General features: G+C 29.9%; 1 protein-coding gene across 1 annotated transcript; it reads left to right on the forward strand.

The window, feature by feature from the left end:
• The first annotated feature begins 2,852 nt into the window (after nucleotides 1–2,852).
• LOC148240397 (uncharacterized) lies at nucleotides 2,853–4,439 on the forward strand. The gene is made up of 3 exons (XM_088209536.1): nucleotides 2,853–3,057; nucleotides 3,142–3,330; nucleotides 3,436–4,439. The coding sequence occupies exons 1-3, from the start codon at nucleotides 2,902–2,904 to the stop codon at nucleotides 3,619–3,621; spliced, it is 531 nt and encodes a 176-aa protein (XP_088065662.1). The 5' UTR covers nucleotides 2,853–2,901; the 3' UTR covers nucleotides 3,622–4,439.
• Nucleotides 4,440–12,387: the final 7,948 nt, after the last annotated feature.

Raw genomic sequence — 12,387 nt, forward strand, 5'->3', positions numbered from 1 at the left:
ATTAACTAAGAATATATAAATTTTGTAATCATATTTTTTATCAAAAATTCTTCTCTCCGTAAACTCCTTGATTTTGGTAAATTGGATTATTTTTTTCAAGTTACAAGTCAAGGGGTTGGAAATTCGCTAACTGTATCAGTTTTTACAAACTGTCCTAGAGTACATTAGGAAGACGAAAATTCGCAACGACTCTGGAGACCTGCTGAATAAAAGAGCAAGTAATTTCATGTTAAACTTACTAAAACAAAACATTGCAATTGGAAACTTACGTATAAAGAAAAGTAACTGCTCATAGTTCTAACATCAATTATTGGCCTTAGATTATGTATTTAAATTTGGGAGTTAATAAAAATTCTAAAATGATATTTAAAAAAAAAAAAAAAAAGTTTGCGCTAAGGTACATACCATCATTATCATCTTCCATGTTGTAATGACGTAATCATCTTCGTCATCGTTACAATCAATGTTCCTCAACAATTTTAAGTATATTAGGCAAAATTCGCGTTGTTTTACCAAAAGGGAGATCTTTCTGTAAAATAATATGATTCAAAACTTTCTAAATCTCTTGCAAGTGCAAAACAAATTATTCGTCTACATGAATTTATATATGTAGACATGTTAAACTTTACGTGTTTCAAATGCACAGAGATATAAGTCTATAGAACGGAGAAGCATGAGATATACTACATGCACATGAAGCATGTTGTAGGACGAAGATATTCTTGATTTGAGTGCTTCATACAAACTTTAGATTGATTTTTAAAGAAATAAAATTAAGTATTGTCATGCATCGAGAAAAAAGGGGAAGATTATTTTTAACTATGATATTGATTTTGATGATTGACGAAAATTTAACTAGTTCTAATATTTATTAATTAGCAAGCGCAACATAATTCATGAAAGTGGAATAAAACACATAAGATATTTTTTTTTTTATGTTGTTGCTTATCTTCTATATAATTAAGTATTTCAATTTTGAAGGCTCGGGATATTTTTACTCAAAATTCCCTAATGAACTTGCTTTGAGCAACTTGCAGACCTCTATATATTTAATTTGTCTAAGGGAACATAAAGCATCCTAATTTCAACTCATTTCATTTAAACTCACTTATACATCTAGAGACCCAATAATCCACTAATGCAAATCCACGGTAAGTACAAAACTTTCAGTCAAAAATATATCTTCATTCATAACGCACTTGAATAATTATCGCTAGCTCCTTTCTAAGAGAGCTATACATAGGGGCAACTTAAAGTGGAAACCTAGGCATAATTTTTGCACGCAAGAGGGTTCAGCTTACCATAAAGTTTGGGCTTTATGTTATGCAAATGTAGCATGACCTTCCGTTCAGCTGTATAGGAGGTTAATGTCACTAATCTTAATATTCTCGCACGGCAGGGCAATGCTGCAAGAAAAGCTGGCCGCCACTTTAGTTGTAGTGGTGCCGCGAATATTCTTGAAAACATCATTTCTAATCTAAAAAAATGAGGATCTCCTAAAAAAGAATGCAATATATATATATATATATATGAGAAGTTTGATCATAGTTTTAGGTTGAATCAAACAAATTATGTATGGTTATACGTACCTGCAATTTACACAAATTATGTGGGCAGTATTGCTGATCGATAAAAATTGGACCACCGACACTTCCTACGATAATGTCCTCGAAGTGCAGCTTCGACACATTTAACCTTTTTGGAGTGGAGAGCCAAGTCTTAATTCTCACACCATTCGTGGTGTTCCTGATAGTACAATTCACAACTGAGATCCCTTCCGCAGGCTCTTCGTTGTCATACTTGTCAATGCTACGTATGCTTATTCCATGACCAGATCCATACACAACCTTCGTCGTGTTCAAGTTTCTAGTGTCGTCTCCGATGGAGATGCAGTCACCGTCGGTTGAGATTACGGACTCACTGATGGCGATCCCATTTGATCGAACCAAATAGGTGGCTTATGTATTACGACTTTCATCTGGCACTGTAATGCTAGCATGCTGGAAGTTAATGGTTTTGCAACCTAAGACATTGATATGAAAGTTTTTGCTATTTAGGGAAGTCATGTGATAGACAACTGCATTGGTAACCATGTTGAGTCTCGAATTCTGTTTGTTTTTCATAACAAAAGAAAAGAACGAAAATCTTCTCGCGACATTAATAAACACCACGATTAGAGTTAAAAATCATATACGTGTTAAGTTAAATATAAGAATTTATATTTTTTTCATGGCATAGAAGGATTTGAGATTAGTTCGAAGTTGTATTCACATATATATTTTTTTATTTATTTGTTCACACGTGTATATATTTTTTCGAAAAAAAATATTTGATAATGAAAAACTAAATGTGTATCAAGAATATCTTTATAATAAAATAAGACAAAAAGTTATTTTTTTATTTGTGCTCAAAATTTTTACCAGAGGGCATTATTTAATTATCAATATGTGAATATATATATATATATATGAAAATATTATGCTATTACAAATATATACAGACACACACACACATAATATATAAGGCTTAGTAGGCTGAGATAAAAACTATATTTGTTATTAAATAATTGCAGATTTTTTAGCTTTAATTGGTCAGATTTATTAGTGGGCAAAGGGGATGGATTGAAAGAGGGAAAAAAGAGAAAAGAGACGTAGATGGACGGAAAAAAATAAAAGTTAATAATTTTTTAGGTTAAGACAAAAATATAAAATGTAATAAAATATGTTTCTTTTACTCTAAAATAAGGGGAAAAAAAAAAAAAACAAAAGATATATGTAATAAAATATCCAACGCCGCCATCCTCAATTTACATTTCTCTCTCTCTCTCCCTATCTCTCTCTGTGCGTGTCCCTCTCTCTCCCTCTCTCTCTCTCTCTCCCTATCTCTCTCTCAATTTACAACATGTCTCATACAAAAATTGAGAGTTCAGAACTCACTGGTTCCGAAATACAGCCACACATTGAACGACATGAAGAGGCAGGTGCATCTAACCGAAATTCAACCTCTAAAGGATCAGAAGCATCAAACTTAATTGATCGAGTACGAGCTATAGTCGGAGTAAGTATCGAACTATACAGATACGCGAAGGATCCGGTGGGTTTTTTTAAAATAAATTTACTAACACGCTCCCCCTTGAAACAGAAAAGGGTAAGGGAGTTGCGAGCGAAGGTGCAAGAAGAAGAGAATGAGAAGAAAGCACGCGAAGCAGCCGAGGCAGAACGGTTAGCTGCAGAAGGAGAAAATATTGCATCTGAGGCCGTGGCAGCTGTCCCCATTTCTTTCAGAAGGCCTGATGAAGAAATTGTCCATCCATACGAACCCAGTCAAATGGTGCGTCCACAATCTGCATATATATGTGCATAGATATATATATATATATATATATATATATCAAATTTTTTCTAGGTTTTTTAGATTACAGCTTGATGTGTGTAGGGGCACCAGCAGCAACCTAAGAAACGACAGAAATGTCCAGTAGCAGGAAGAGCCACAGTTTCTTTTACCCTTCCAGAGGATCTTCTGGTCTTAGCTGATAACATCCAACTGGTTAGTAAATATTTCTGTCGCTTAAATCTCTCGTATCATCTTGTATGTCAAATGGGTTTTGTAGAAAATTGGTAAATGGTTAATTTTCTTGATGGTAGTATACTTCTGACCAACTCATTCCACCCAAAACGAGTCATCGGTACACAATTAGGCAAAGAACCGAAGGGTGGACTATAGAGAGACGGCGACGTGCAACTATGAGATATGATTCAGTAAGTCCCATTAATTTTTTGAACTGAACAAGCTGGTTTTTTCGGAGCATGCATCTAGAAATTGAGAACTCTACACATGGTTTCCCAAGAACATTGACAACATTTACTTGATGTGTTACTGCAGTATTTCATTCATAGGGAATCACAGGGATTATTCCGATCAGCGGTGGAAGTCACGGACTTTATACTATATGAGCTCTACCCAGAGAAGCCGACTCCCAAGCCAAGGAAGGAAAAGGCAGAAGAAGGGAGTGGTTCTCCAGTGAGGAAGAAGGTAGGCAGGCCGAGAAAAAATAAGGTGGATGGGGAACAAGGAAGTACTCCGGTAAGAAGGAAGGTTGGCAGGCCAAGGAAGGTGGCGGATGGGGAAAAACTGACTCCTTCTGTGTGTTGTTTTTCAGTGTATACAGTGGAAATATCGCAGTCGCAATTAATTTTCTAATACTAAAATATTTTTTCTAGATTTCTCTTATTCTTTTTTGCTGCGCAGGTGGATGTGCAGAGGAAGGAAAAGGGAAAGAGAAAGAGGGTGGAAGAAGAGGTTGATCCATTTGTAATTAAATTGATTATTACACACAATACATTTATAAATTTTACGGCTGAAATAAACTCTGTTTCTAATTTCTGTAGTTGATAAAGGATTTCCAACAGAAACTGGTACTTGAACCCAAGGACAAAAGTACAAAAATTTATTTGGTGGGTACAGTTTTATGAACATCTTTAGTTATAATATGATTAAGCAACAAGTAATATATTTTTTTGTTCAGGATGCAAAAGAAAGTATTATTCTTGATGAGGCAGAAGAAAATACAAACAAACATAACTCAAAGTACAAGGCAAGACGTGTATCGAAGGAGCGCTATGCTAAAATGAAACAAAAGATACCAGAGCCCAAGAAGAAGAGTTCTGTAGAAGATTTGTTCATGATGATGTCGCAACAATCAAGTAAAGGAGTTGTGATCAATGATGAAGGCAATAAACAAAATTATAATGAGGAGCAGCAAAAGGCAACCAAGGGGGTCCTCCAATCCTTCTATCAATCTAAACCTAGAATAATCTGTAAGTTTTCCTTAATTCAACTATTGGGTATGGATATATATTTCAACCTAAACCTAAAACAATTACACTCATACTTGGGCAATCATGTTGTGTATATATTGCTTTTGCTCTTTCCTTTAAATGTAATGGATCCTTAATGTTTGGTAACTGATGAGGAAAGTAGCAAGATGGGTACTGAAGAATTTATCATATCAGAAACTGAAAAAGGCAATCAAGGTATTAACATCTTTATATATATACATAGCTGAGGTGGTATATGTCTATATATATCGATATATGTGCATATATTTAAGTGTTTTTCTTTTAAATATAATGAGTGTTTGATGTTTGGTAACAAGAGAAAGGGAAAACATGACTGATAATGAAGAATTTTTTATAGTAGGAAGAGAGAATGGCAATGTAGTATGATATGTAAATATATATCTACATATTTATATATATTAGTGTTTGTTTAGGATGTAATTCACGTAAACTAACTATAAGAACCTATAGTAATATTATGCACATATTTATATATTACATAGATGATGAATATATGTATACGTACACTACTTAAGGTTTGTTTAGAATGTAATGTCATATTATAATAATCTATAATAATTATTTATTTTTTATCTTTCTACTCGAAATATCATAATATTTTAGGTCTATATTTAATATGATATTAGAATGAATCAAGCATTATATACACAACTTATCTTTCATTAATATTATTTTATTTATAGATTGTATTTCCGTATACACTCTTTATATAGTGATAGTAAGAATCTAATAGTAATACTAAGTTGATTCAATTGTTGTAGCAATGGATGGAGAGGCAGCAGCAAAAAGGGGCATTAATAAAATAGAGAATGTGTCAATAACAAGCTTTGACAAAAACGAGAGAGAGGAAACGATGGTGAATATTAGAGACGAAGCAATATTGGAGAATTCGGATATGTCAATTATGCAGTTCAATAAGAAAGCCTCTTCTATTTCTATAAATAAAGATTTTGAATTGCAAATGAAGAAAGTAGATAAAGAAGTTAAGTTTATAAATAATGTTGTTAGGCCTAAAATTGATGTTGTGGATTCTGTAAATGAAATTACTGGCTCTATTGCTGAAGAACTTGAGTCGTTAAGGATTTAAATTGATGGATTTGCTAGAGAAAGTTGTCTAGATTTGGAGTTGATAATGAATGAGGGTCTTCGTCAATTTTAATAACCATATTTATATTTTTGTAAATTTCTATATATTTTTATTAGATTAAACTCTTTATATTTTCTTAAATTTGTACATATTTTTATTAAATTAAACCTTTTATCACTAGATATATCTTTTTATTTTCATTTTGACTTTCTACTAATAATTTTATTTTGAACACATAACATGCCTACCAGTATGTTAATACTATTTATACATAATATGCTCAGTAACATGTATGAATTAATGATAATACTATTTAAATATGATATATGCGTTATAAATACACTGTGTGATAAATACTATCAACACATCTAATACCCACATTACATACATGTAATAACTCATTATAAAACAAATATAATAATTCTTGTGAACACATGCATATGTATTGTGATTTAATAATTAATGGTGTCTCAGACTTAATAAACTTATCATAATTTCTGTAAGTCTAATATTAGTATATATAAAAGTCTATCTAAATGTACACCCCTATAAAAGAAATTCATTCTATATTTGTGCACCTAAAAGAAGAAGTAAAAAAAATTAATTACTTGTAATTAATATATATAATATAGGTTATAAAATGAAGATGAATGAAACAAATTAATATTAAGAAGTTATTTTTATTAAATAGAAACAGAAAAATGCAAAATAATAATAGGTGATAAGGTCTATACATTTTAGTATCCAGTTTTGGACATGATAGGTATGGAAAATCCATAGTATTTAATTCAATAGATACATTTTACTTGAAAAGTTATTGTTGAGCAGTCAAAAAGTATTTTGCTTTTAGTAGAAAGAAAATACATTAATTTTATATATAAACAGAAAATATTCATTAGTAAAATAGGTAATATATTTTTTTCTATTAGTATAAACTTTCTCTTTATATCTTATGTCAATTAATAAAATTTAATATTGTACATGTATCAATATTTAAATTATAAATGTAATTACTTAAGCACTAAATTTAATTATAGATATAAAATTAAAAATCTAATGAAAAATAAATGAATTTTATAAAATACTCTTATTCATTCGTAATATTCTCAAATCAAAATTTGAAATATCAAATATATTTTTCACTAAAAATAAAGAGAATTATGCAATTTAAAATATAAAATATATGCATCTCTTAATACAAATATATATTTTATAATAACTAAAAATGTACAAATTTTTGTAAGATCTCCATATGTTTTTTCAAGAATTCCTCTCTCTATAAACTTCATTTAAGTAAATTGATTTATATTATCAAATTACAAGTCTAGACATACAAAATTCGCTAAGTGTACCAATATTAACAAACTGTTCTATAATACTTTCAAAGAACAAAATTTTTGACGATTTTAGATATCTATGGAATATAAGAGTAGGTAATTTCATGTTAAACTTACTAAAACAAAATATTACAGCTGAACATTTACGTATAAAGGAAAATAACTGCTTATAGTTCCAACAGTAAACATTGGCCTAGATTATGTATTTAAATTTAGGAGTTAATAAAAATTCTAAAATGACAAAGAAAAAAGTTTATGCTAACATATATGTCATCATTATCATTTTCCATGTTGTAATGATGTAATCATCTTCATCATCATTAAAATCAATGTTTGGCAATAATTTTAAGGCAATTAAGCAAAATTCACTTTCTTTTACCAAAATGAAGATCTTTCTGTAAAATAATATCACTCAGAACTTTCTAAATATCTCTCACAAGCGCATAAGAAATTATTCATCTATATGAATTCATATATGTAGATATGTTAATCGCTACATGAAAATTCAAAAACCTCTTTCAAATGCATAGAGATATAAGTTTATAGAATAGAGAAACATAATATCAAAATCAACAAAAACTTAATGCATTCTCAAGAGTACCTGATTATAATCTCCGTTGTTACTAAATTCCACATCATCCTCATGTCCACCATCTTCATCTTCATCCTCATCTTCATCCTCATCTTCATCTTCTTTCTTTTCCGTCTCATCTTTATCCTCTTAGCTCTAGAGGACAATATGTGAAAAATAATAATAATGAATTCAATGAAGTGTCGAGTATCATTGTTCTATAGAAAATGATGAAGTATGAAATATATCTAAAAAATACATTACACAGCAAATGATATAACTTAATGATGAAAGGAATAGAGCATACAAATAAGCCCTTTCATATCTTAGAAAAGTAGTCTCAATATCTTAATGTTTAAAATGGAGTTACAAGCTACAAATTTTACCTCATACTTCTCTTAAAGCTTCTCAAAAAGGTCTAATTTCTGCAGTTATGAAGCTTCTTAAAAAGGTCTAATTTTTGCAGCTCTGTAGAAAATATGAATAACTTTTAAAAAATTTATGTTGCATCTCTCAAAAAACTTATAAGAATAGGCTTCTGCACTAAATTATATAAGTTCTTTGATTTTTATTTTTAGAATTCTGTACAATAAATTGAGACTCTTAGTAGTCTCAACGATCTTTATTTTATAAAGTATTGTATATTTCAATCACATTTTTTATTTAGTTCAATATTAGTTATATATAAAAGTTCATCTAAATATAGACCCTTATAAACGAATCCTATATTTACACACCCAAAAGGAAAAGTAAAAAGAAATTAATTATTTATAACTAACATATATAATATAAGTTATAAAATGAAGATGAATTAAGTAAATTTTAATACTAGAAAGTTATTTAAATTAAAGAAACAAACAACGATAATTAATAATGGGGTTTTAGCGTCCAGTTTTACCCTCTCGAAGCTATACCAAGGAAAGGTTCTCCCACATCCTCAAGTAATTCTTTCAATTAGGTCTAAACAACCGCAAAAATAAGTATTTATGTCTATACAAATGAATCGCTAGAAAAAATTATTAACCTATACCAATAGTTTCCCTTTATACAAGTTAGATCTATACCAATAGTTTATCTGTTGCTAAAGATATTTTTCCGTGTTAGTATAATCCTTCTCTTTATACCTTGTGTCAACTAAAAAATTTGAATATTATATACATATCATTAATTAAATTATAGATATAATTGCTTATGGATTAAAATTAACTATTAATATAAAATGACAATATAACTAAAAGTACATAAATCTTATAAAATTTTCATATTCAATCACACTAGTCCTAAATTAGATTTAAAATATCACATATTTTTTTTACTAAAAACTAAGAGAATCATGCCTGTATCAAATGTATGTATCTTTTACTAAAAGTACATATAATTTTTTAACTAAAAATAAATAAATTTTTGAAAGACCTCCGTATATTTTTTCATGAATTCCTCTCTCTATTAACTCCTTAATTTAAATAAATCGGTTCATTTTAACAAGTTGTAGATCAAGATATGCAAAAAAAAAAAAACATTGAATGAGGCAAAAGAGTTTTCAACTATATTTTTTTCTTTATTAGTGTGCACAAAAATCACCAATTTTAATTTTTGCAACCCAATTTTTAATTGAATTTGCTATGTTATTTGACTTTCAATGAATGGGATCATTTGAGACGAAATGACGCTCCCTACGTTAGGACTATAATTTTCAGTGTCTCATTGATTGGTAATCTATGTTTGATTAGACTTCACAATGCCAATATTTCTAGCAAAAATACATATAAAAATACCTAGTTTATGTCTAAGAACACCTCCAATTCTCACTAACCCAAGTTAGCACGCAATGAGGCTTTCACATTGAATTTTACCATGACACTTAGAGGCGGTGACTAGGTGGTGGGTTTATTAACCCTTACCTTCATTCTCTGAGGCTAAACTTTTGCAATTGATAGCATCATTTGGTTCAAGTTGTACTTCGCATACTTTTCTTATAAAATCTTTATTCAGTATACTAGTTTGATGAGGATTAAATCATATATTTCCTCAATTGATAGCTTTTTCTCCTTTGGCGCTTTCTCATTTCTCACTAGCCACAAACATGATCATTTGAATCAAAGCTATTAAATGTTTTTTGGGCGAGGAAGGCCTTCTATGGACAGGTAAAGAAAATAGAGTAGTAATATTTAGTAGGCATACCCATGAAATATTAATCACAAAAGGCAAGGACATTCAACGAACTAACTTTTTCTACAATGCAAAAGTTGTCGATGGTACTTGAAAAAGAAAGAAAAATAAAAGGGAAAATAATGGAAAGAAGAATGAGAGCCCATTCTTTTCATTGTTTAATTAGGCCCAAGTCTTTTAAATTGGACTTAGTACAATCCCAGGCTTCCTCATTCGAAGACCCACCTTTCCTACGCTCAAACGACACTGTTTTAGTTCCTTCTGCCTAACCAAGAAATGCCACTGTATTGTGGGGGAAGAGGAGGAGCAGAGGCATTTTTGCTTGACTGAAAATGGGAAGAAGACAAAGGCAGAGGAGAGAGAGAGTCGTGCCCGTTCTAATGTGCATCGAAGGTCAAGAAAAAGAGGACGGCGAGAAGAAGCAGGTCGGAGTAAAGAGAAAAAGAAGCAAAGAAACACATTCTGACAGAAAGTGGAAGTGATTCGGCCAAGAAAAAGGAGTTGGGAGAATGTTCTTGCTAGTAAAAGAAAAAAAAATGAAGAAGGAAACTGAAAGAGGGGCAAGAAAGAGAGAACACTAAGAAGAAGACAGTCTCGTTGGAAGAAACCAATTCCAATCTGGACCCTTTATGTAATTGCTGACATCCTAGCTATACTTTTCTTTATTAAATATATGATGTAATTTATGATGCATAGGGGAAATTTGTGCGAGAATTGAAAATCATCAGTCTGTTTGTTTGTCGTGGAATACACGTATGTTAAGATGGAAATGAAGTAAGAGATTTATAATGCTTGAACAAAGCCTTTGCTTTGTGAGTTGATGCTAAAACATTTTCCCATGTGAGTTGATGTGGATCTTTAAGTTTAGAATTGAATGTCATGATGGGATGAGAATTCTTTGGCTCGTTGTCAATTTGCAATCTTGTCATTTTGCAATATGCTCTTACTTAGTATATTTATGCTTGAAGTGAATTTTTGGGTTTTGAATTTTGAATCACTTTGATTTTTCACGTCGACTTTGCACTAGAGTCTGTTCCTCTTTACTTTGATTTGTTTCCTTTAATGGGCAATACTCTTTTCATATGCGAAATTTTGTAAATGGATTTAAGATTCCGAGTACCTTAAATAGAAAAATTAATATTAGGAAATTATTTTAATTAGAAACAAACTATGGTAATCAACAATGGGTTTTTAGTGTCCAATTTTAGGCAAGATATATATGCAAAATGCAAAACATTCAATTTAATAGAAGCATTTCGCCTACATTACTGACCACTCAAAAAGCATTTTGCTTTTACTAAATAGAAAAAACCAATTATTTATCCGTTGGTACAGTTCTCTCAAAGTTATATCTACGGAAGGTTCTTCAGTATCCTTAAGTAATTTCTTTAAACAGCTCCGAACAGCCGCCAAAATAAATATTTATGTCTATACAAATGAAAAATGTCCATTGATAAAAGTTATTTTCCTTGTATATATTAGATTTATACCAATAGTTTATCCGTTAGTAAAGCTATTTTTTCATATTAATATAAATCTTCTCTTTATACCTTGTGCCAACTAAAAAAAATTGAACACTATAGATATATTATTAATTAAATTATAAATATGATTGTTTAAGCATTAAAATTAACTATAAATATAAAATTAAAAATATGTAAATTTTAAAAAAAATTTGTGCTCATTCACAATATTCTTAAGTTAGATGTAAAATATCAAATACATTTTTTTACTAAAAAATAAGAGAATTATGCAATTCAAAATATCAAATATATGTATCTTTTACTAAAAATACATAAATTTTTATAAGATCTCCATATATTTTTTCAAGAATTTCCCCCTCCATAAACTCTTTGGTTTAGGTAAATTGGTTCATTTTGCCAAGTTGTAGCTCAAAACATGCAAAAAAAAATCACTCAATGAGGCAAAGAAATTTATAAGATATTTTGAATTTGAATGCTTCGTACATACTTTAGATTGAGCTTTAAAGAAATAAAATTAAGTATTGCCATCCATTGAATTTTTTAACCGTGTTATTGTTCTTGATGATTGATGTATCCAAGAGAATATAAATACATTCTAATTTCAACTCTAATGAACTTGTTTTGAGTAACTTGCAGACCTTTGTATATTTAATGTATCCACTTTAAAGAAATAAAATTAAGTATTACCATCCATTGAATTTTTTAATCATGTTACTGTTCTTGATGATTGATGTATCCAAGAGAACATAAGTACATTCTAATTTTAACTATAATGAACTTATTTTGAGTAACTTGCAGACCTTTATATATTTAATGTATCCAAAGGAACATAATACATTCTAATTTCAACTCATTTTTTTCTGTTTTAAACTCATTTATA

Source organism: Carica papaya, chromosome 8 (assembly GCF_054855325.1).
Source record: "Carica papaya isolate Zhongbai chromosome 8, ASM5485532v1, whole genome shotgun sequence".
Classification (NCBI taxonomy): domain Eukaryota; kingdom Viridiplantae; phylum Streptophyta; class Magnoliopsida; order Brassicales; family Caricaceae; genus Carica; species Carica papaya.

What these genes read in the sequence shown, in the direction of transcription:
- LOC148240397 (XM_088209536.1), top strand. Translation starts at nt 2,902, where the DNA reads ATGTCTCATACAAAAATTGAGAGTTCAGAACTCACTGGTTCCGAAATA. An exon ending in GAGTACGAGCTATAGTCGGA is followed by an intron (nt 3,058 to 3,141) that starts GTAAGTATCGAA and finishes CCCTTGAAACAG; the next exon opens with AAAAGGGTAAGGGAGTTGCG. An exon ending in CATACGAACCCAGTCAAATG is followed by an intron (nt 3,331 to 3,435) that starts GTGCGTCCACAA and finishes TGATGTGTGTAG; the next exon opens with GGGCACCAGCAGCAACCTAA.